The sequence below is a fragment of the Aquila chrysaetos genome, chromosome 7, assembly GCF_900496995.4.
Source record: "Aquila chrysaetos chrysaetos chromosome 7, bAquChr1.4, whole genome shotgun sequence".
Lineage (NCBI taxonomy): Eukaryota > Metazoa > Chordata > Aves > Accipitriformes > Accipitridae > Aquila > Aquila chrysaetos.
Window position 1 is genome coordinate 24,039,237 of NC_044010.1, and position 25,974 is coordinate 24,065,210.

The window sequence follows — 25,974 nt, forward strand, 5'->3', positions numbered from 1 at the left end:
CATTTGCCACAGTGCCCACAGAGATTTGTACAGACTAGGTAACTTGGTTTTGGGGCCGGTATTGTTTCATCATACTTCCTAACTAATTTAATCATTTGTTGATTGCATGCATTCATAAGCTCTTAATGTCAGGGATTCTCTTTTTGCTCTTGTTGCAACTTCTGGTTCATTTCGTGGAGCTTTTAGGTGCTGTGTGAAACATTATAAATATGGAGAAATTTCAACAAATTTTGTGGCTCACCAGCCTGTAAGAATGCCCCCACCACCTCCCATTACATCAATTTAGTTGCCCTTTTTTTTTTTCTTTCTTCCTTTTTAGGGAATTCCTCTTTTTACTAGTTTGCATCTTTCAGGGGATGGTTATAAGAAGAGCCACTTCAGCCTGTTGCCATGGAAGTAAGTGGCAGTGAAGCTATAGTTCTGTGGAAACCTGTTTCAGTAGCAGCTTGAACATCAGCAGCCCCTGCACCCTTGCTGGTCATTTCCTTTACTGCACAACTGCCTTGATTGTGTCAGTGGGTGGTGAATGGGTCTGAGCTGAGGCTGCTTAAAACTTTTGTTATTTTTTTTAACTGGTTAGATTGCATGATTTGAAACAAGAAAGAGTTTTGCTGACAACTTGTCCTGGTACAGGGCAGGAATGAGTGACAAGAAGGGTGGCAGAAGAGCATTAGAAGGAAAACCCGTTCTGCTTGATCAGTATTCTCTCATAGGAGAGAAATGGCTGTATAACCTTGGTTTGGGGGGAGCTTAGTTGGGGAGTCTGACTACATCACTACATCAGGCAATCGGTTGAATGGCTAGATGTTACCTCCAAGATTGTTTTTGCATCCCATTTCACGTTGTACTTGGCATTCATCTGGCTCCATGGCAAGACAGTTCAGGGAGTTTCAAAGTCAGAAAAATACTAAATTTTTGTAAGGTCAGTTTTCTGCCTTCCTTTTCCTGATCCAACTCAATGAGATCAAGTCTGAGTTATAACAAAAGGGAGTCAGCTGGAACCTCAAACCCACGTGAGTGGAGTATATTACTATTGATTCTTTTTTTTTTTTTTAATGTCACTTACTTTTTGGATCATATGTTCAAAACTTGTAATGTGATACAGAGGCAAGATTTGGAGCTTTGTTGGCTGTAGGCTGGAGCCATTCACCAGTTCTGTGATGTCCTTTAGCTACTGTTAAGAAGCATCTGAGGTACTTGATGGTCACAAGTTTTGCAGTTCCACTTGCTGCTACCTTTTTTTAATAGGTGATGTTTTTCATGCCCTATAGCTAAAACCTACGCTTAATATGTTGAAAGATGATTAATCAACAAGAAATATTTGGTGTGCATAGAAGGAAGAATGAGAATTTCATAAATTGACAACTCTTCTAACTTGGGCAGAGTAAGTTTGTATAGGGAATTAAAATTTCATACATTCACTGAGCCTGCTTTTTCAGTTCTTCCTTTTAGATGTAATAACAGCATAAGCTACAAGGAATGTTTCATCTCAGTTGTTTTAAGGCATGTAAAAATAATGTGTGTGCATATATATTTTAAAGCCTCCGTACATTTTTAAATGGCTAGTAAACTTTGTGGCTATTTAGGGTGGGTATCCTAATTCTTTGAGCTTATTCCTTTCTGGCTGTTTCTTACATGGTGGGGGGCAGAGAAGGAAGCAGAAGTGGGCAGACAGCCACTTGTTTCTGTCATTATGATGCTTCACCTTTTTATTTAAAAAAAACCACCAACAACCACCAGCAACACCAAAAGAGCCCAAGACCAAAAAACCCAACCCTGCACTACTGAATGAAATATTTTTCAATCTTAATGCAAAACTTGCATGTGCTAGGAAAAAGCATTGCTTGTTCAGTAGCTTGGAAGAGCCAAAACCCCTTTACTCAAGTGAAAATAATATGGCTGCTCAGTAACTCCCTGATGCATTGACTGACAGATGTGGCTAATGCATTCACACTGCAAAAGAGCTGCTTCATTCAGTTTCCTTTTAAATGCCATCAAAGTGGCAGGAAAAAAAAAATCGAATCGTGTCTTGATTGCTTAGTGACTGTATAAACCTTCAGTATCAGTTTATAACTGAAAAATAAGTGGTTTGCAGGGCTAAAAGCAAAAACAACCTGTGCAGTTGATGTAGACATGGTAGAGGAGAGGCAGGCTTTTGTGTAAGTTGTCAGGATTTGGGTTCTGGGTTTTTTTTGTCGTTTTTTTTTTTGTTGTTGTTTTTTTTGCTGTGGCTGAAAAAAGTCTTTGTAATGGTTGGCCCTCATTTCATTTTACGCTTCTTAACACTGTTCTAGATGGTTCCTTAATGGCTCTTAAGTGCAGTCTGAAGGTACAGTTTCACATTACACCTAGCTGCATTACAGATGTGATGCGGTTACCTCTGGTGTAACTTCATGTGTCCGTCAAGGTTGTTCCTACTTCCAGCGATGGTGTCAGGTTCCTTCTTCCCTCCTCATGTCAGAGCAGTGTCGCGCAGCTGCTGCGCGAGTCCCTTCAGCTGATACAAAAGAAAACTTGTTTTTTTGGAGTAGGTTGTTTTCCTATTGGGCAAGTTCACCAGTTCAAACCACTTCGTGGCTGTGCAGCGCTGCTCGCTCTGGGAGCTGGCAGCAGCGTGGCTGGTGTAGGTGTGAGGTGAAATTGCTGTCTGTGGGTGGGACTCCCTGGCAATGCAAGCATGCCCTTACCGAGGCTAGGGCAGCCTCACAACTTTTCTTGTTTCTGGCCTCCTGCTCCCACCACGTAGCTTGTGCTTGGGGGACCCACGTTTGGAGAACCCCACCAGGACAGAAAAAGCAAAACTTCTTGTGCAGTGACAGTTTTTAGCGGAGTCAACTCTTCATTCTGGCTTTCTGCCTTTTTGTATGAAGTGTTATACTGGCATGAAGGGAGGTGATGGGATCAAACTTGAGGACGAGAAGGCAGGACCTCCGCAAGTCCAAACTGTTCTAGTTGTCATTCCCTTAATACTGCAGGTTGAATTAGGTCATGCCGGATCATTTAAATGTGACCAAGTGTTAAAACTCAGAACTCTTGGTGATCTTCTGTAGATGTTGGGCTAAACATCGACAGTAGTCTGGTGCTTAAAATTAATCTTAATCCTAGTTTGCGTTACAATATCCCCTCCCCCTTTATGCTGCCCTCCTCCAAAAGCATATCCTTTCCTTCAGTAATGAGATACAAATGTTCCCTCTCTCAACTTGATAAGCGGGTCCCTCTCAAGTAAGGTCATCAACTGCTGCAGTTGCTAGGATACTCGGCTGGTGACTTGGGTTTAGCAACAAAAAAGCTTCAAGAATGTGCTGAACAAGTAAGGAGCACAAGGACAGTTGTAAAAGGAAAGGGATGTTGGATAGAATCTGAAAGCAAAGGGGATGTCAGGGAAAAAGTGAAAGTTATGGGGGGGGGGGGAATAAAAGATCAGTAACGCTTTAGCCAGTGATTTGTAGGTTTTCTTAGATGCATAACTATTCCAGCTGATCTCAGTGAATCACGACTGGGAATGAAATTAAGTTCATGCTATGTATTTTCAGGGTTGGGGTTATTTGTACTTCTGTTTATATGAGTCTTAGGAATTTTTTTATTAGATTCTAACTTAATTGTGCAGTACGTTTTGAACTGGGGCATGGGTATGCAACCCTACATGAATTAGAGGTAGTTATTCGTTTAATGCTGTCTGAGGACATCCAGACTGAAAGAGCATTTATTTTTTCTGTCTTTGAAGAAGTATGCTTAGCAGGTTTCCTGTTGTTTTAGATTTTTTGGTGGTTTTTTTTTTTTCCCCTGTGATTTGAGAGGATTTGTGGATTCAAGTGAACTCTGGTAGGTACTCATAACTTAACAGTTATTGTTGAATTGATGTATTTTGTCAGATTTTTCAGGGTAGACCAATGTAGGATTGCTTCAGCTTTGGCTTCTGTTCAAAGCAGAGCACCTTAAGGTGGTGTTTGTGGTATTCCTAAGGGGAATAGGTCTTTTTAAGCTGTTCTGCAGAAATTGTGAGCTTAGAGTGGCAAAACTTCCATTTTTGGAACTGGTCAGATTTCAGTGGTTGCTGAAGACCATGTTTCTTTTGTGAGTCTGGGGATCTGACAGTAGAAAGGAATATAAGACTTAGTAGTGGAGTCCTCTTTAATTGTGGAAGCAGATGAAAAAAGAAAAGTCAGAAATAGGCAGGGAGAAAGTAAATCCATGGTTTGAAGAAGTAATGTCTCACTGGTTACTTTAAGGGTAAGTACAACTGGGAGACTTTGCCCAGTAAATGTGCCTCAGAAGAGTGGTGCTTCCCCCCAGCCCTGTTGCTCAGAGGAAGTGAAGTTTGGAAATAAAAGCGCACTGTTTTGAGATCCAGCAGCAGCAGAGTTGACTGTCCAGGTGGTAGAACTTTGCCAGGCTTATTCTGACATGCAGGTTTTTTTCTGTATTTTGCTTTAAGTGCTCCTGCTGTTTCATCAGTCTTCTCTTTGTAGCTTATGGCAGAACCTTTCTCCATGCACATAAGTCTTTTAGTTGCATCACCTGTGGAAAAAGTGTCCTGGAAACTTAACCAGACCAGAGCTCTGGGAGTTTTGTCACTGAGCTTCATCATGCTATTGGTAAGGCAGCTGAGATGAAATGTGAAAGAGAGGGGTTTAAAATCCAGCCTCTACTAACACTAAGTTTCCATATAAAACTCAGGCTTCAGAATTTCTTCAGAAATTGCTTTGTGGATTTAGTTTCCTGAACTATTTTTATATTTAGTCTGGGACTAAATGGACTAGGAAGGAAGAGACAGTGCTTGGAGCAAGGACTAGGAGCCAAATGTCTTTTTTTCTAGGTGACTGCTTTTATTCCTGGGTTGTCTTTTACTTTCTCTGGCTCCATAAACTGCATCTTTTCTGCACAGTAGAAGGGCTTCACTAAGATCTGTGACTCTGATTAGCTTAGAGAGCACTATCCTGGCAGGTATGAAATGCAGGTGTGAACATCTTTTGTCTGAATGTTCAATCTCTCTCTTCAGGGATTAATCCGTGTTCTGCCTAGTGGATTTAGGCTAGTACAGAGGCAAGTTTTTATCCTCTCTCTAACCTTTTTGGATTGCGCCTTTTTGAGGTTTAAGTAGAGGGATATGTAGTATGTTAATGTGAATAGCTTTGGAAATGTTAGGTTTAGAAGTGCTTGATGCTTTTGCTAAGATGGTGTGTGGATATTTTACTACTTACTGTGAACTGTGCTTTTCTACGAAATTTGTATTGTAGCATTGTATGATTACCACAGAGTGTCAAGCATAGGAAAAATGTGGTCTGTGGAGCATGTTAAACATTAATTCTTTAATGCTTTTTGGTACTAGCAGGACAGTACTTTGTCAGAAAAAGCTTTGCAATTTGCCTTTATCAGTAGTGGATTATCCTAAAAATCTGAATTCTCTGCAGAGTTTTACAATTATTACATACTAAAACTGAACCTGCTCTTTGCATGCATATCCACTATAGATTCAGGTGCAGTAACGCTGTGCTGTTTTTTCTTTTCTTGTTTTATTCACTGCTGCATGATTATCTGGCTTTTGGTAGTTCATTGCCTGTTGCTTGCCTGTTCCTTTCCCTCATCTCTTGTTTATTCTTACCTCAGGTGAGGTTGCTGTGAAGGTTAAGTGTTCTTCGGTACCTAGGTGCCTGACTAAAGTAATAGGATGTGTATTTGAGCTAATAGGTATTTTCGATTCTGTCCTGAAACATTTGATGAGAGTATCTGTGTACTTTGGCTGTAAAAGACAATTTTAGAGTTTCATTCTCACCTCAAGAGTCCACAGATATGTTGAATATGCTTTCTAAAGGGAAGACAACTAATTTTTTTATACTATTAAACTTCTGCTTTTCTTCTGTATTGCCATTGTTCCTTCAATGTTTACTAAGTTAAAGAAGACTCTTTAGCGACCTTTCCATGTGTTGTTCCATGTCACGGGTCCCATGGAAAAACAGTGAACTTGAGAAAGTAAGTATGACGAGCTGGTTGAAAAACTGGAATTGACTCTCTTCCCTTCGCTCTCTGTCCCCCCAAGTTGCTCAGCCTGAATTCCTGATAGAACTTCTACAGAAACTGAAGTGGGGTTAACTCTGCCTTAATCTGTGTTAGACCTCATCAGGACCAGGGACACCATGTTTTCAGGATCTTTTGCGGTATGGTGATGCTTGCCAGAAGTTGTAGGGCTTATGACATGTGGAAAGTTAGATGCATCAGAGCTTCATAGCATTTGGGGTCCAAGTTCCTGAAAGCTATGAGTGTAATGGGGCCTTGCTCTTGCTGTGGGAGATGAGATACTGGAAACTGTGAGAACCCAAATCTGAAGCTAGGCTTTCTTGGCTTTTGGGGGGTCTTGCTGGTAAGGCTAGGATTCAGTTTGTGGTGCAGTCAGTCACAATAAACTGTGGCAAAAGAGCATAAGGAAACTCTGCAGCTTGTGGCCATCTTGGCTGTGCTGATGTGACTGAGCTCCTGGATGCTGTAAAAATCACCAAAATGAGTAATGCCTAATATTCTCTTCCCTTTATCTTTGCGAAGGCAACTTTTAATCTGGTTACTTCATTAGCAGCATCCTGCCTTGCAGAGGCTTGTTTTGGCATCACTTGAGGGATACTGAAGTTTTGTGTAGTGAGGAAGCAGGAGAAGATTGTGAGATAGTGGCTTCTTGTGGTGATTTCAGCCATGAAGGAGACTTATGTTTGTCTTGGATTGTGCCAGTAAACACTGGGAAGTCTCCCTTGGCTAGGCACTCCTCAGTGTGTACCTACCTTGGTGTGTATTCCTTACTTGCCAAGGGTGTAAATTTAAGTTGAGTCCGTCAGTTCTGCAGGGCCTTATTTCAGAAATGTGGTTTTGAAATAAGACGTAGAAATTCTGTCTGAGTGGAGGTGGGAAAGGGGAGAGTTGGGGAACTTTGCTTTATAATATCATTAGAGCTAGCTGAAAAAAGCAGGAGATGAACTGTGGATGAGAGGCATATTCAGAAGTAAAATGGGGATGGTGGGGAGGTGGTTCTTGAGACTGAAGTCTGTCAAGTGAAAAGATTTGATCACAGGTACGTCTATTACCTGTATTTGAAAGGAGTTTAAGCTGAATTTTCTCAAGTGAATTTTACAGCTCATATCTCAAAGCACTAACGTGCATTTCTGGCTGTCATTGTTACTTCTTAAGGCCTCATTTTGTGAAGAAAAGCATTTATGTACTTACAGCCATTCCTTGTTTACAAGGAGGTATTGGCAAACAGGATGGTTTTTGGAGAGCCTGCTAATAAAGTTGAGGTACTGTGCAAATGCAGATTGAGGATAGATCACGTATGGCTTTAAGTACAGCAACATCTCTGAACTCAACTCTTACCCCATATAGAAGCAGTCTGTGCTTCTTTGCAGTTGTGCTCCTTAGTGATTGCCGTTTCAGACTTCAGTTTGAACCTGGCAGCAGTCCTGCCTTCGTGGTACATCTCCCCTACTCCTGCCCCTCAGTGTACATTAGCTGCCATACTTCGCTGTTCTAGCTGTTTGTATTCCTCCCCTGTGTTACCCATTTAGGGAAGGACTGTGTCTATTGGGTTACCTAACACTTCTGTAATGTAGCGCTATCTGATGCCAGAAACATTCATGCCAAGTTTACATTTACACTTAAATTTGTGTAAGCCAGTAGTTCAGAATTTCAGTGTATCCTGAACTTTTTTCATTTAAAATAGGAAAATACTAAGTGCACAAGTAATTCATCTAATGAAAATTTTGCTTTCTGTTACTTGTTAGTGTATATCACAGCTCTGCTTGTATCTGTGTTGAAATGGAGAAAGGTTTGCTCCATTTTAATTTTTTGTCTGCTTTCTGTGTAGAAGATTCTTTTTATACTAGAAAACAGTTTCCATCAAATTCTATCAAACATTTCATTTCCCCTAGATTATTCTTAAAAATATTAATGTAGTTTGCTAAGCTGTGTTCCACTTGAGTGGTATTTGAAGGTATGTCCAGATATTCAAAAGGAAATACAGTTTCTCAAAAGATGGTATACTGGTTCGCACCCCTTCAGAAATCATGCAAAAAAACTTGTTCAGTCATGCCGATATAGTTTGCAATGCTCTTTAGGGTCAGTTTCCCAGAGAAAGAGTATTTTATTCCACATTAAGAAACTTAAATCTGAATGCTTAGAAACCAAAATGTGTGTTGAGCTCTTACCTTCTTCAGATATAAACTTTTATAAGGGATAATACTGATTATTCTGTATCAAAGTATGGTACTTGTCTCTTCTCACCCAGTCACAAAGGTTCATTCTTTTCTTTGGCCCAACTGAATATGACATGTGTTGTCCTTGCAAAATATTTGGAGAACAATATACATGCATTTGGACCAATTGCACTTCTACGTTGATTGTTTTCAGTAGTTTTTTGAGAATCTGTTGCATGCTTCTGAGTCTAAGCTTTGCAGTGATTTGTTTGCTGCAACTAAGAATTAGATACTTTAATGCTTCCCTAGCAGGGGCACCGCATGCCTGGGCAGTATTTCTGTATTCCCCCCGTGGTAGACTGTTCTCACTTCCTCCTTCATAGGCCAAGCTGCTGATTGATCTGCTTGTTTTCCCAAGTGTTGGGGTGTACTTTTTGTGTGGTTAGAAGCACTTGTCCTTAAATACCCGCCAACTTTCTTGAGCTCTTTTGCCTTTCACTGGCAACTGGGTCCCACAGAATTCTACCTACTGAATAAGTCAGCCTTCCCTTCTGAAGTGTAGGGTCTGTACTGGATGTGCCTTCCTCACTCCTCTCAGGATTTTAAACTCTGCTATTTCATTGTCACTACAGTCAAGGCTGCTGCTGATCCTATCCCCAGCATGTTCTTCCTTTTTTTGTTAAAAGCAATTCCAAGAAAGTGTCAAATGGGTTGACCCATTTAGCATCTCTTTTTCCTTGAAATATTCCAGAAGCCTCCTAGATTGTTTGTGTCCTGCTGTGTTGCCCTTCCAGTAGATGTCAGGGAGGCTAAAGCATCCCACAATAACCAGTCTCTGTGATTTTAGAGAATTTCTGGAATTGCTGCAACAGACTTCATCTGCTTTCTTACCCCGATGAGGTGATTTGTAACAAACTTGACTGGCCCGTACAGACCTCTCCTTTAATCCTGGCGCACAAGCTCTTAACCAGCCCTGTTGTCTGTCCTCTAGAACAGCTTCTTGTGTTCCAGCTGCTCCTTCAGGTAGAGGGCAATTCACCTGCTGTGCTTTCCTTCCTGGCTTTCTTAAAAAGCTTGTATGCATCCATGACAAAGCTCCAGTCGTGTGAGCTATCCCACATGTCTCGGTTACTCTGATGTCATAGTTCTGTGTACAGGTACTTGAGGTAGTTCCTCTTCCAACATGTTTTTATCCTTGCCAAGGCCTCTCTTCCTCCCACCAACCCGACCCATGTACTTAACATGTCTGAATCTCTACTCCCTCCCTTAACTGCAAATTTCCATCACTATTCCTTGATAGACCTCTCATTTAAAGTGCTTGTTACCAGTTTTGATAAGGATGTTCCTAACCCACTTTGTCAAGTGGATCCCATCTCTAACTTAGCAACCCTCATTTCTCAGGGCTATTTGTGGCCATCAAAATTAAAACACTGCCTGCAGTGCCAGTCCTGCGGTGACTTGTTAACTTGCAGGATGTGTCTTCACAAGCCTTTTCCCCTGTATACAAAAGAGCAAGGAGAACAAATGTCACCTGGGGTCCCATGTCCTTCTTTGCCCCTGGAGTTTTTTAGTCACTCTTGATTTGCTCCAGGTCTCCTTTGTTAATAGCCTGGGTGCCCGTGTGAGTAGGTAATATTAATAGTTGGGGGGGGGGGGGGGGGGGAGGCAATAGTGGTAATAATAATAAGGGGTAGTAGTTTAATAGTTAATAGTCCAAGGGTCGGAGGACTCTTGGCAATCTCTCTAACATGCTGACTCTGGCCAAACCTCCTTCACCAGCATATCTGGCAGCAGTTGTGTGTGTCTCCTCTGCAGAAGGGAATCTCCAACTAGTATTACCTGCCACTCCCTCATATTACTAATGCTTAGGTCAAACCCAGCAGCTCTGACACCTGTCTTAATTGAGATGCTTGCTGCTTCTGCCTGTCATTCTGATGTTGACAAAAAAAAAAAAGAGAATGTGGAAAATAGCTTTATATGCTTGTGTTCTTAGCATAAGAAAGAGACTGTGGAGCACTAGTATAATAAAAATGAGGTGTTGGGAGATGTGCAGTAAGAAAGGAATTGAGACTTATGAAAAACCTCTGAGACTTAGAAGGCTCAGATCAATGTTTGGCTCCCATATTAGCTAATGTGTGCTGCAAGCTTCACATGCAGTAATGATTGTTGAGAGCTGTCCTGAGGTTCATGTGCTTCATTTTCCATTGACATGTTTACGTGCAGTCAATGTGCATGAAAGTAGTACTCGCACTTCAATTTTTGTAACAATCTTCTGTGTGGGATAAATTTCCAGCAAGTCACTTTAGGCTGTTGGGTTCTGCTTTTATTTGGTTTATGGCTACTATGTTGTTTCATATGTTTTGGATCAGAGAAATGAGTGTAGGAGTAGAAGCTGAGACTGAACTATTTGCTATTTGTGGCTTTTAAAGCACTTTAAGCAAGCTGCCATGTCATAGGCAGGACTATTGGAGTCTAGTTTCTTAGGAGTGTGTCTCTGAAATGTAGTACTTCCAGCTTTTAACATAATTTTTCTTCCCTATTCCCAGTGTTCCTTTCTCAGTGTTCTGCCATTTGAATGAGAAACAGTTTGTATAATGTCCACTTTGAAATTATACTCACATGGAATTGTCTGGCAATGAAGAGGCAAGGGATAGTTGAAGAATCTAATGCTTCTTAGCTATGTCAGAACAAATGAATAACTTCAGGGACTTCTGGTTGCACTGGACTGTTATTTCTGCTTTTGTATTTGTTTGAAATTGTCAAAGAGATGAATAAGTAATGGTAGAAGAGGGAGAGAAATAAACCATTGATTGTACAAGTCCTGTTTGTTTAGAAAATTAGTCAAAAAAAATCAACACATGAATACTCATCTGTCCAGTTTGTTTTGGCCATGTTGTGTGTAAATCAGAGGTTTTATACTTTTTAGTAGTACAGGTGTGTCATAGCATCCCCAAAGTATGAATTCTGTTACCCACTACCCACTGTGAAGAGGCAGATGTCATTGTGTTCCTCTTACCCGAATTACTGAACACTTTGTGAAATTCTCAGCAGGTCCCCTCGTGGAGAGGGGAAAGCAAATGTGTGTTCTGTTGTCATCTGTTGTGGAACTTCAGATGGCAAAGTAGCTGTTACTGGAGATGCTGTCACAGAGCAGAAGTACTGTTTCAGTGATTAACTCTTACTTCAGAATGAAAGCTTTTAATTTCCTGGGTTATAGATTTGAGGCTTTTAAGGAAGTAACATCATAATGTATTTCATTATCATCCCATATTGACATCCCATCTCATTTCTTTAATATAGTAAAATGAAAATGCAGAAATGCAATTTGGAGATGAACTTGAGAATATTGTATTACAGTTCCCTAATGAGGCGGTGGGGGAGAGGGGAACAGAAGTGTATGGTAGTCACTAAAAAACAGATTAGGAATTTGTGTTCTTTGCTACTGTGCTGTATGGAAACATGAATGTACTCTGATACCACCCATTTCTAGAGATGATGGCTAGTAGTAATATTGCCTTTGTTTATGCAAAGCTGACCAAACTTAAGGATTACATTGTAATATATTTCACTAGTCAGATGACCTTCTTAAGAGGTTTAGAATGGCTAGTTTTACACTTGGAAGCCTGAAAGGATCCTTTAGAAGGGGATAGCATCTGTGGCAAGTCAACCAGTATTCATGGAGATCAGTATCATTTAGGAAATAGTATCAATTCAACCTAGTAGCAGAGAATTAATTGCTCAGCTATGTTTACTGTGGTCAAAAAAGAGGTGATACAACCTGTTAGAATTATCTTTAAAAAGATGTACATGGGTTGGTAAGAAACATTGCACCTAAATCTCTTTTGTACTTCAAATTGATGTTTCTTGGGTGTTTTTGTTTTTTTTTTTTTTTTTTTCTGGAATGAAGGTAATACCATGCAAAGTAATACCATGAAAGGTAGGAAGAGAAATAATCCTACCTAGTTTGTTACTGTATGTTTGTAATTAACAATTGTGAAGCTCTTTTCTTGCAGGCTATTGTCTGGAATTTAGTATGTCAGGTGCTTTCTCTTTCTGAATGATTTTATGTTTTTTTTAAATAGCTGTTAAAGATCTCTTTGTTTTGACATCAGGAAGAGAATCCAAAGACTTGATGCAGAGCAGAATTTTAGTAAGGTAGAAGGATAGCTGTTGCAGTCTGATCTACTGCAGAAATGCACTACAGCTTCTCTACTGTATGGAGAACTAGTTAGATAATAACTTGAGGTAGCACAGAAGTGCAAGTTAAGGCACAAATGCACCGTTTATAATAATTTTTCATTTTATTTCATCTGAGGCTATGATTCTACAGAAGCACCAAAACAATCTATCTTCTTCACACTGGCCACTCTTCTTGTGCCCTTGCATCTGTTGTGGCTGTGGTAACATCGGTGTGACTGTCTAGCTATGATGGGCAGCAACCTACGCACATTAAATGACTGTGAAAATCTGAGCATGGTACCCAGCAAGGTGGACAAAACAGTGGATGTACAAATGCCAAACCTGTTTCCATAACGAGCAAAGGGAGCTTTCCCCTTCCTGACTGTGATGCATGGGTCTATATGCTTGACGAGGGAAGCCTATGTTTGTTGTAAAATAGGGGGAATCTTGCTTCAGGCCTTTTGAGTAAGTCTGTTTGTGTCACTGCATAGAGCCTTTTTCAGGGCTGAATTGAGGAAAATTTGTGGTTTGGAAACGTGTTTTGCTTAGAGGCATGCAGATAAGGATTACATAGCCTTTTTTGAGGAGTAAGACAAGCAGAAAGGGCGAACGAATCTAAAAAATTCATTGAGATTTTTGGAAAGGATTCATTTGTCTACTCCTTGTAGATAGAAGAGCCCTTATACGTCAAGGCAGAATAACTTAACTTGATCTAACCCAGGACTTCACAACAATTCTGTCCATCTTAGCAGACTTCATCGCTGTTCCATGCTTTTGTTTTACAGTGAGGGAGTAGTGGTAAGGTGATTATCTAATACCTTGAAAAACCTGCTGCTGAAAATTTTTGGTTTAGCTTTGTATGGGACTTGAATTGTACAAAAAAATTGTATGGTTTGAAAGATGTAATGGCATGTTGGATATGATTCCAAATGAGCAGTACATGAATTTGCATTGTGTTCAGTGATGTACTTGTCACTGCTTAAGAGATCCTGTGCAAGTCTGACTAATGGCATGATTTCTGTACAGGAAAAGTATGTGATGGACTTAAATATATACTAATATATAATAGAACGCTTATGATGACAAATGCATGTGAAGTGTTTTTAAAACATGAATATATATTTTTATAGGTCTAACAAGAAGCCTAAGTATAACTTCAGTTGGGCATTCAACATTTGAAAAAGCACAAGGAGAGAAAGTTACGTTGCCATGTACTTTTGTACTCTCAGAAGAAGATGAAGGCCCACTAGATATTGAGTGGGTATTGATACCAGCAGATAATCAAAAGAAGGAACAAATAGTAAGTAGAGACTTTTTTTGGACAGTGTTAATTCAGTTGTTTGAGTAGGTCAATGTATGAACTCTGTTACTGACTTTTTAAACTTCCACCTTTTCAAGTTGGGATGCTTGTGATCTCAAATTACTTTGAAGCACCAGTCGTCTGAAATATCATGGAAGTTTTGGAATAGCAGATTAAGTATGAAATGTCAAGAAATTTCTCACTATAAACTTGTCTTTTAAAGAAGAACTCTCAAATTAAATACGTTTCAGTTCCAGAAAATGAACTATGCTTCTGTACCTGCATTATTTTCCTGATTGAAAACTGATTTATGAGGATTTAATTTTAAATATATTAATTCTTTTAGTTATTAACTCTTCCTTTTCTTTCAAAGCCTTGTCAATGAGATTACTCCTTTTAGTAGACAGGTTTTACAGGATGAAATTAGAGCAATTTTAAACATTTTTCTTTCAGTTAGAGGTCAGTGCTGACACATTGCTACTTGGGCAGGCGTTTGGTTGGAGTATTCGGTAGAGTACTGTGTGTGGTGGTATTTTGAAGATTGAGATATTTGGCTATGTCATACTTCTGGGATTATTTAAAACAGTAGAAAGAAACTGTCAAGAATCTGAAGATACCAAATTATTTTGAATGTTTACATGTGAAGTGGATTTCTGAATCATATTTCTTTTTTTAATAGATAATTATGTATGCTGTAGACAGGATTTATAATCATTATTATGCTGCTATGACTGGGCGGATGCAGTTTACTAATCCTGATCCCAGATCTGGTGATGGTTCGTTGGATATCCTGAATTTAAAGTCAGCAGACACTGGCACGTACCAGTGCAAAGTGAAGAAGGCTCCTGGAGTTCAAAGCCAAAAAATACAGTTGACTGTACTTGGTAAGATGATGCTTTTCTTGAATTTTCAGTGACATTTTTAATGTGTTTATCCTATCTTTGATGTCTAAAATTAAAACTTCTGTTGGGCAAAGTCATACTGAATCTATGATGATGCATCCATTATTGAGGCTTTGGGAGGGGTCGACATCATTCTGTTCTGGGGGATGAAGGGAATAATATTCAGAATAATGAGCAATTTTAAAAAGTTCTATGCCTGGCTTGTATTTCGTAGAAAATCTTTCCATGCATAGAAATGGTTTGTTACGCAAGCTTTGTCTTTAGCAAAATGGGCTGACCTACTAGAACACAACTAGTAAGCATTTTGATTGTGACTGTTATTAATTCAATGATACTTTGTTTATTAGTAAAGCCAGCAAGAACTAAATGTTCCATTGAAGGATCACAAGAGATTGGAAAAGACGTTATCTTGAAATGTGCATCACAAGAAGGATCCCCACTTTTGTCTTATGACTGGAGGAGAGTATCTGGCACACAGGAACTTCCTGCCACTTCCATGCTGAGTACTGTCAAACTTTTATTTATTACTCTGAAATATTTAAGGAAGATTGCATTGGTATTTTTGGCTTATCTTGACTTGTGAGCATCTCCTGCTTAATATAAGTATAGAGTAGTCAAGATACGTGTCACTTCTGCCCTCTCACTGAGTAACAGTGAGTAACTGACTTTGAAACAAGTTGGTTTTTATTTTTTTTTTTTATTCATATGGGAAATGTTTCAAGCTTTAAGTTGCGATTCTAACCATTAGGCTGCAGAATTATGCTTGCTCGTGCCTGAGTGTTGTGAGTTCTCTTGTTTGCTGGTGTTGGCTGCTTTTGTGCTCAAATGGACAGTAGGGAAGAGTCAGGACAGCGTCTAGACTAGTGGTTAGAGCTGTCTTCAGGGTAGTGGAGATAAAAGCTTGAATTTTATTAGAGATTGAACTGAGGTCTTTGGTTCCTGATCAAGTGACAGAACTTCTTGCTTAAAAAAGGGTACATGTCTTTAGAAGAAAAGTTGTCGAGTAACAGAGAAGGCTTACCCTCTTCTTACAAGAGCTGACATACAGGAAAGAGTTATGTATTCTGAATTTTGACGGATGGATTCCAAATTATTATAGTGGTGGTATTGGATTTTTATTGTGAGAACTTCATTGTAGAAGGTTAATTTATGAGTTTTGGCTTTGTAAAAGTTATTCTGAAATATGTTTTGGAAGAGTACTGCTCAGTACAGGTTCTTTTTGATCTTCTTTGTAGTTACGAAAACCTTAAACCGTGAGATGGTGGGTTTCCTTGCAGTTGAAGCAGTTTAAGAATCTGCTTACAAATAGACGTATTTTAAGTTGGGTTGTGTAGGACATACAGGACAAAGTGGTATCATGTGTCTAAGAGTAGCCAAAGTGGATGTCTAGGGTAGGGAGAATAAGTTGTGTGGTTGTTCCTCATAAGCGTCTCCTATCCTGTAATTTATGCCTCAGGAAATTCAGATGTGGCTTCAGTTTAATTGATTTAAAACAAACAAAAAATGACATCTGTGAACTTCTCCAGTTTCCTTTAAACTTTTCTAGTCTATTAGAATCTGTAGTATCTTTGAACACAGATCCCTCAAAATCAGCTACATATGAAGAACCTCATACTGTTCTTCATTTTGAACTTGCTTCCTGCTAGTGCTGTTTGATATCTTATTTCTTGTTTTGACAGTGAACAGTTGATCACTGATGTCCTTCTCTGTACCACTCAAGACCTTAAGCTTCTGTTGTTAGCCCCCTTCTTTCTCCACATCCCAAATTTTGTTTCATGGTAACAAAAAAATCAATTGACAATATCAGTGCTGGACAAGAATTAGTGAGGAAGTATGCAAAAGTGGCGTGTAACTTCATAAAACAAAGTTTGTTTTGGACTTGTGAATGGAGGTCTGGGGACACTGAACATGTTCTCAAGAATCTAGACACTACCTAACTTCTTCAGGAGGAAGAGCTAAGTATTTGTGTGGTGCTTTGTTCCTGTGATGTAGTCTCTTGGCAGTGCTGATGGCAAATCTATTGGCAATTAAAGCATGCAAGCCAATTGAAGGTCATATGGTAGAATCTCACAAAGGTAGCTGTCAATGGCATTGAAAGCCCTGGGGAAATACTCTTTGTTTTCATGGATTGTCTCCTACACTGTCAGCATAGCTAGATTTAATTGGTCACCCATTGGAGTGCAGTGTTCAGGTTAGATCCACCTCATGTTGAGCATGGGTTCTGCAGGCACCTGAGCTGGTTGTGCAGAATCGGTTTAGACAGAAAGAAGAGAAGGAGGTACTTCCGGGATGCAGTTAATCTTTTGTATTTTAGAGTTCTATGTTAGGGTGAGAGAATTGGCCATTCTAAGCATCTTTTCCTATCCATTGACAGAGCAATTAGACTGTAGGCTTAATATTAAAGTCAAATGCTGTGCAATAAAATTTAAGGTAACAAGGTAAAAGACTTTTACAAATAATAGTATTTTGCAGCATGATACACTTTTGTTTTTATTTGGATATTTTTAATATGGCATTTTTTAGTTAAGATTTCATCTATGTGCTGGATTAATAATTCTATAATACTGAATATGGAATTAAATTTTGGAAAATGGTAAACCTCTACCTTTTGTTGTTTGTAGATAAAAATACAGGGGAACTTCTCTTGAAAAATGCCTCTCAAGACTATTCTGGTACATACAATTGTGTTGCCTCAAACAGAGTTGGCACGGATGAATGTTCTGTTGAGCTGAATGTCACCCCTCGTAAGTGTTTGCTGTGTAATGGTCACATAGCACTTTGTGTATTAAAAGTGAAAAATCTTGTTTCTCTAAATTCCTAAAAGGTTAAAAAAAGCAACCCTGTTGTGTAACTGATGGTTGCCACTTCAAGTCTTTACTTCCCAAAATGTTACTTTTTATGCAGAAAGCTGTAACTCTTACTATTGTTTTAAATGCACGATTGAAGCATACCCTCTGTGATTCAGTGATATGCTATTAACCTGGATCATGTGGAAACATACTGTTTTTAATGTTCAGTTAAGAGAAAAAAGTTGGTCATAGAAACTTGACACTTAACAAACAGTATTGTTATTTATCTATTCTAGCTATAAATACAGCTGGTATAATTGCTGGAGCTATTATAGGAACTCTTCTGGGTCTTTGTGTACTGGGTTTTCTCATCTTCTGTTGCTGTAAGAAACATAGAGAGAAGAAATATGAGAAAGAAGTACATCATGATATCAGGTAATGACATATGTCTTGTTTCTGAGTGGTATTATTTGAAGATTAACTTTTAAATGTGTATTTCTGCAAGTAAGATACTTAACAGTTGAGATTTCTGTCTTAATCTGGAAAGCTTATTAACATACTAACAGCTTGTCAGAGAACTTTTTGTTTTGAATACGGTGTAGGTAGTCATGTCTAATTTCAGTAAAGATCTTAAAAGCAATGAATACTTGATTTTTTTTTTTTTTTTTAAACTTAATGTGTGAGCCTCTTCTGGCTACTGTGTCAGAATAGAAAGAAACAAACTGGAAGCTTGTTTTGTAAGCTCCCACATGGTAATGGTGACTGAACTCTTGTTCTGGAACTGTTTTTCTGTTTATTTCAGAGAAGATGTTCCGCCTCCAAAAAGTCGCAGTTCAACAGCCCGCAGCTACATAGGCAGCAATCGTTCTTCTCTGGGTTCAATGTCTCCCTCAAATATGGAAGGATATACCAAAACTCCATATAGCCAAGTCCCAAGTGAAGACTTTGAACGCACTCCTGGTCAAAACCCAACCTTTGCACCTTCAAAGGTAGCTGCACCTAATTTAAGTAGAATGGGAGCTGTTCCTGTGATGATTCCAGCACAAAGCAAAGATGGGTCCATAGTATAAAATATTATTAATTTAAATGCTGCTTTTTTTAAGTGTTCATTGTAAGTATTAGAGAAAACTACCATGTTTCATCCCTCATTTAAAAAATGGCATGCAATTTTCCTTGAAGAAGATGAACAAGTTTGAAAAGCCACCAATTCTTATTTTTAATTTTAAACTTTTTAGCATATGACAGTTGAACTATTTGCTGAAAGCATTGAAGTTCCTAAATAAATGTCGGACACTGAAGGTATTTGGACCTCTGGTAGGTTGTTGAAGAGACACTGTCAGCTAATGTGCAGTTCTGAATATGTAACAGTGAGACACAAGTGAGAAGTAACAAAAGCATTTCATATGTAGACCATGAAGTTTATCAGAGTTCCTGAAACTTTATCCTCAATTTTGGAATAACAGAAGTATTTGAACTTGGCCACTGTCTGATGTAGTTGCAGGGGGCTGAAATACTGAGGATGACTTTGAATTCTGTTCAAACTGAGTATTTATGCAGTTCTTTAACCTGGTAATGTTTGTCTGGAGCACCTCTTGAGCTCTTATTTCAGGGGCTACCAGTTATTTGATTGGTTCAATTAATTTATTGAATCTATTCTGAATTTAAAACTTCAGTGAGTGGAAATGTGACAGGAGATCTTGCAAACTCTTAGAAAGATGAATTTTTCTGTGATAACTAGTTCTAGTCATGTCAGATAACTTAATATGTTATCTGATGCAAGAGGTCCTATCACGTTGTTGGTAGTGGTATCTAAGCTTTAAAATCTATAGATCAAATGTTACTGTCACAGTAAGAATGAATACGTGTCTTTATACAGGTCTTAAGTTAATTGTACCTTGCATTTTCCAAAGCCTGTTTAGATTCTAAGGCAGTGCTCTTACTTTTTTTCCAAACTGATTACCTAAAAGCTCCATGGTGTTTTAATGAAAGCTGTTAAGTAACTGGTATTTGATATCTGTCTCTTGCTCTAACATCACTGTGGAAACATCTTTTCCCATACACATGGAAGCAGTAGTTAGCCTTTACTTAAGATGCTAATATCTTTATGTATGAATTTGCAAGGAGTTTAAAGCTAATTTCTCCTTGCCTCTTCAACAGCCCTAAATATTATGAACAGACATTTAGACTTTAAAGAGCAAGAGTTTCATGCAGCCAGAATCCGAGAGGAAATAGTTATCCAGAATTGTTGATACAAATCTTGTGTTTCAAGATTAAAAACTCTTCTTCCCAGTTTTGCAAACTTAAAGCATTACAGGAGGAACAGAACAATTCCTTATCTTACCTTCACATATACGTAAGGACTTCTGCTAGCTTCTGATGACTGATACTATATACCAGTGGAAGCTGGATTTAAATCTTAGTGCAGTTTGAATCTTTGTGGATTTTTTTTCTTCCTTCCTATTTTCTGCTTTCTTCTTCATCCTGTGCTGGGGGGTGGGAGCGGGGGAGTCCCTTCAGCTTATTCTAGCTATAGATGTTAAACTGCAAGGTATTTTGGAAAACTCTAAAGGCATATAGTATGTGGCACTGATGTTGATGAAGTAAATACCTGAACAGCCTGTTGAAAGATGTTAGGATTATTTGTATGTAGCAACAGTGTGAGAGAAAACATTTCCCCAAACTACTAGGTTTAGTGTCTGCTTTTTTGTAGCTGCTTATAGATCTGTGATAAATTCTTTGGCTTACTACTAAATGTTTGTCCTGTAGTTAGGTGCACAATTTTTGGCTGGCACTATTAACATAAGGAACATACCCTTCATACTGAATTTAGAAACTTGAATGGCTATTAGTATTCTAGACTTAGTTTTACACATTTGGGACTTTTTTAGATTGTAAACTGATACTGTTATAGATCAGGTTTTTTTATCTTTCATGTGTGCCTTGTCAATAAACTTTGCCTGATTGTAACTTCAGTTTTTATGAAATTTCTGGTGCCTAAACTTACTGTTTGAACAGGTGCTTAGATGATGGTACAGTTCTTAAAACATGACACTGTGATCTGATTTCTTGATTCTTATGTACTATTTATACCTCTTCATGCCTATTTTTGGATGTGACTTCAGTGTCTCTCTCTGTATTGTTCTGTATTTCAAAATGTCAGTTACTCCTTCAATTGCTAATTATGATCTAAATGTTTATGTTCCTGAAAACTGTTCAGTTGTTGTACCAATGAGATGGATGATTGACTTTTACTTGTGTGGTAAATAATAGGTTTAGTAACTGTGCCAAACATACGCTTATGAAGAGCAACAGATGAGGAGACATCTTCTTGCATCCACTTATTGTGATAGAAGAGACTTCTGAGATTTTAATCATACACTGATTGTTTACCTTGAAACTAAGGCCTTCCTTAATGAAAAGGGTATAGTTATTATAAATACAAGTTGAGTACAAAACTAAACTGAATCACAGACTGAGAGATAGCTATAAACCTAAGCAACCAGGCAACAAACCTACTGAATTTGGTTCTTGGCCATATGTGGACATATGTGAGATGAGATGTGGTTTTTGGTTTTTTGTTTGTTTGCTTTTGGTTTTGGGTTTTTTTTGGTTTGACCTGAGACCCTGTACTTACAGTCAGGTAAGCCCTAGGACACTCAAGAACAGAAACCTATCTCACTAAAGCATACAGAGCAGAGTTTACACATGCTTAATGCTCTGTCGGCTTGTACAAAATAATAAATGGACAGAACAGAAGGACAGTGTGATGTGCCCTCAGAGCCTAGCTGTTAGGCTTAGCAGCCTTGACAGTGTCTGTCTATTTATGTAATTGCATGGAAAATAAAAGAAATAGAATCTGACATAGTCCTTATCTGAAATAAAGAACCTCTGACTTGGGGTAAACTTTGCCTCAAGTTGCTATCATCATGCCTTTTTGAATGGATACAACACTACTATGAAAACATAATACTGCTATTATAAATTATTTCTTTTGTCAATAGATTGTTCACTTACACTGGATTATGATTCTCAAAAGCAGCTAGTATAGTTTAGCAATGATTTCTAGCTGTGTAGGTCGTGAACTGGTTAAACACGTGAGGTGTCCGATCTTACAGATAACTGCGAACAGAACTCTTTTAGGAAGTAATGGCAGCTGAAATATCAGTTAGAAGGTGGCATTTTTAATGTCTCATTTTATTAAGAAAAAAGGGGTGGGGTGGGGTGGTACCATTATGTAAATACTCTAAGTGAACTCAAGAAACCTAGTTAATGTCATGACTGTAAACTTGCCTGTTGAGGACTACTATATATAGGAGAAAACCCTCAATTTAGTATGGTGTGAATAAAGTGTTAGACTTGTAATACTGTAGAGGTTACGTAACACTTGTCCATACATTACAAACATTTTCATAAACTTTCTGAAATGCATATTTAAAGATACTTGTTTGAAACTTTCTTACCTAAAAATGAATACTTCTTCCAAAACTCTGTAGTGCACAGAAATGCCTTGTTGGAGGGATAAAACATGACTTTTGAAAGAAATGTACATGCATACATCTTTATCAACTGATAGTCGCATTCATGTTAGATGTATGCTTCCTGCTTAATAGTACAAGTAAGACTTCTTAATTGCAAGTTTTTCTGTAATGCTGAATATTGTATATTACTGGTTTCCATGATAAACTTTTGGTTTTGTTCTTAACAGTGTACTATTCTGGATCACTTTAGATCTTTGTTCCAGTCTAAAGACATAATACTATTTGTGTCACTTAAACCTTGTTTTATACACTTGATAGGTGCTTTATGGGACCCTTTGATTATTGGTCCTCTAGCATTGAGGCACAGCTCAACTGAAATTGGAGCAATAATATTTCCTGGGATCCAAAATGTTATGATGTTACATCACACTTCTCATGCACAAAGCATGGACTTGAATATTGATATGAATTTCAGTATGAGGTTTTATATTCACACTTTTGGGGGAGTGGTATTTTAAAATAGAAGTATTGTGAGTGAATTTGTAAAAACAAAATCCAAAATTTTAAAATGCTGTAGTTCCATGACAGACTTGTGTACTTTTTGAAATAAAACTGTTGGAGAAAACAGTAGTCTGTCTTTATTTTAAAGCAGCACTTGTGTATGGCTTCAGCTTTCTCTTTATGTAATTGGAAGTGAACTAATAAATATGGCTGTGTATACCACACTAGCATTAATCATTTTATTTCTTGCTCTTTCCCCCGATTAATTTATAAGGGAAGTAAAACTTCAGATATTTTAAAACATGCACTTATTTGTGGTTTCTAATGGTAGATACACAGATGTAGTGATCAACTTTAAAAACACACTGGAGCGATCTCAACAGTTACTCTGAAACATGAGACTGGAAAAGAACATTAGCTTAAATTTCCTCCCTCTTTATTTTAGGTAGAACCAAAAATTTCTGAAACTGATAAATTCTTGTCTTTTAAAATTCAAACAAGCAGGTTTACAGCACGCAAAGCATGTTTTATATTGTCAGTTAACATGCATCTTTGATTCAAAGGAAGTTGACTTGGGATATTCCCCACCTCTTGGCCTTGTAAACCAACTGGTTACTGTCCTTGTAATTTTACCTAAGATGAATGCAATTTCTCCAGTGTCGTCTTGGGCACATATTTAGTTTTAGGAAACGAAAAGTCTGGCATGGGCTCTGTTTGCATTAATGGCATGTATTATGTTTATATCATTGGAGGCCTATTAGCTTACATTTGTTCATAATGTATGCATATCTTCATAGGTAAATGTGTACCTGTGCCATACCAGATGTTTCAGTCACTTCTTTGTGCATATATAAAAACCCTGATACATGTGTGCACAAGCGTATGAAGTTAAATGGAGTACTGGTGGAAAAACCTTTAGGAACTTTTTCTATTTCAAATTAAGATTTGTGCTTAAATACAAAAGGAAACCTAATAAAAATGAAGGTTCAGATTTGTCTCTCTTTGAAGAGCTCTAAGAAACCTTTCTACACGCTTTTAACCTTAACCTCAATACTTAAGTTCAAGACTTCAGTCCTTTCCTAAGGTGACAGTTTTGTCACAGATGGCACTTGCATGCCTCAGCTGCCCCAGGTCTTTTATTTGGAGGTGAGGTGATTGTGAATCAGAGAAGCTGAGTACCTCCAGCTTGTCTGTGGGAATTCCAGCAAAGCAGCTAGTCCTTTCCCCAGTGTGTCCTGAAGGAATAGAGGGCACTTGTCATGTGGTAGTTGTACAAAACCTTTGTGGTCCTTATATATGTATTAGACAATGCCTTGGATGAAGTTTCTTGAAAGGTCTCTCTTGCTGTTGTTTTTGGTTTGGTGTTTGGTTTTGTTTTTTTTTTTTTTTCCTCTGAACATCTTTGACTGTGTACTTTGAGCTTACTATTTCAAATTTACTTCGTAGATGGAGAAGCTTGGGTTCTTTCAGGTTCTAGGATAATGCTGATAGGCAATTAATTGTTAGACTGTTTCAGAAAACAGTTAATGACAGTGACTTAGCCTTGCTTTCTTGTGTGTAAAATCCATAAAACGAGCTTGTGAAGAAAACAGCTGATCAAGGAGCAAAAGTGAGAGTAGAGTGAAAGAATGCTATGAATGTTGCGTACCTTTCCAAGTCTCAGCTTATTCTGAAATTATGTTTCACTTGTGGGGTGACTGTAGGTGATTGCTCACAATATGAAGACTTGCATCTTAACAGAAAAATGTGTGTACTTGAGCTACGATGATTCTGTTGCTTTTTTGACTTGCTGTAGGCTTTTTGCAGAATGGTACAGGCTCAGCTATCAGGAGAAGAATATGAACCTTTAATTTTATAAAATAACTGCCCTGGCAGAAAACTGGCCTGGAGGATTGCACTCTCCCTGCTTCTGACTTCCATTCAAAGTCAAGTTTCTGAAAACTGGGATCCTTTAAGGATCCTTTGATATCCCCCGCCATATATTTGTAGGTCAGTGTTAGTTTTGCCCTCATAAGCTGGAGTTTTGAAGACTTCAGCTTTCAGCTGTGGACTACTGGTGAAGTTGCTTTGAATACGCAAAGTCTATAGCATTTAGTGGCAGCAGCTGCTAGCTGGGTCCTCACTTTTAGTGCATTAGCACAGTCATTAAAATTTCCTTTGGTCAATGCTATCTGAAAAAACATACGAAGGACAATTCTACCATATTATTCAGGAAACATTAAGAAAGTTGTGCAACTCATACAGGAGCCTTGTATGATGCCAGGATTGCTAGATGGCAGGCGGGGAGTAGCTTTATAAAGAAGTTGAGAGTGTTGGTTACACAACTTGATTATGTAACAATTTTAAAACATGGCAATATTAGAAGAGACATTAACATCTGAAAGCACATCATTTTACCTTCAGTAATCTAATTTTTTCTTCGGGGAAAAACCTCGGGAGGCAGTATGTCTGCTGGGAAGCGGAGAAGGCTGTGTGATGCAATGACAGTTGTCCCACTTCTCAGGGCTGGATGCTGTGGTTCTGTGAGCTGCAGACAGGCAGGATGAAAGTTGAGTGCTGTACCTGAAGGGTGTTGTACTCTTTTCCCAGTGTATTTTTCCTAATTGCAAAATGGAGAGAGGAAAGCAGCGAGTCTGATCACTGTGGGGGAAGTTCTGTAGGAGGGATCCGAATTCTGGAAGCACAAATGAACTGCCCAACTTCTTGAAGCCTTTCCCTGCTCTGGTTTCCAACAGCATCTGATTTAGGTGTTTTCAGACAGTCTGCAAAACCTTCTTGCATTTTGAGTTGCTTATATAGCCAGCATATCTTCATTACTTAAATTGCAGAGTCCTGTACTCTTCCTTCCATGCATAATTTCTGCATATGATGTTTTTGGTTATATTATTACTAGTAATACTGTATAAAGAAACAGTCAGAAGAAACTGTAGACTAGAGTCTCCTGAACACCCCAGACAGGGCAAATGGTGACAGCACGGCTTCTTGGTGCTCTGGGCACAAACATCTCCAGGGGTGTGTGCTGTGGTCACTCAGGTTAGGTAGCAACTCATTCATAATGTGGTATCACGGAATACTAAAGCAGATGATAAAGAGCTATAAAAGTAATTTAGTACCTTTAGTATAATAGCTTCCAATTATGTCAGTTTTGCAAATTATGTTCTATGTGAATAGGAAACTTGGATTTGGATTGGCTAGTCAGTGCTGTACAAGTGAAGTAACGCCTTTTCATAGCTTATGATTTGGCCTGCTCCATGATTTGTAAGTGAAACTATTATCCCATACAGGAATCTGAATCTCCCGATTTCATATCACTTGACATGTTTTACTTGTGAAAGCGTGCAGCAGAGCATCCATTCTCGGTGTTTAAGGTCTCTAATTGCAACCAGGAGCAGCATCAGCTCACAGCATCTTGCTAGTCATCTGAACGGGTGATGTTTCTAAGACAATACTTGGTGAAATCAAAACATTTGTGCTGTGCCTTACTTAATTGTAGGAGATCAAGATAAAATTGTTACTTAAGATTTCCATTTACTAGTAGAATAGCTCATGCGGGAGGGATACTGATGCCCTTAGACCAGAAATAGAGACAACTGGTGGTAACACATAAAGCTGCTGAATTGCTTGTGACTGCTAAAGAAGATGACAACTCTGGGG

General features: G+C 38.5%; 1 protein-coding gene across 2 annotated transcripts in view; it reads left to right on the top strand.

Annotated features, from left to right (window-relative positions):
• The window catches only part of CXADR (CXADR Ig-like cell adhesion molecule), a 36,551-nt gene that overhangs the window by 4,794 nt on the left and 5,783 nt on the right, over positions 1-25,974 (top strand). The window contains exons 2-7 of one of the 2 annotated variants that reach the window (XM_030020274.2): positions 13,481-13,650; positions 14,330-14,534; positions 14,900-15,055; positions 17,174-17,296; positions 17,638-17,776; positions 18,144-18,330. In XM_030020274.2, coding sequence (XP_029876134.1) covers positions 13,481-13,650; positions 14,330-14,534; positions 14,900-15,055; positions 17,174-17,296; positions 17,638-17,776; positions 18,144-18,330 — 980 coding nt within the window. Of the gene's footprint in view, positions 1-13,480; positions 13,651-14,329; positions 14,535-14,899; positions 15,056-17,173; positions 17,297-17,637; positions 17,777-18,143; positions 22,445-25,974 lie in introns of those variants that run through there. The other variant, XM_030020273.2, reaches the window with a different exon arrangement.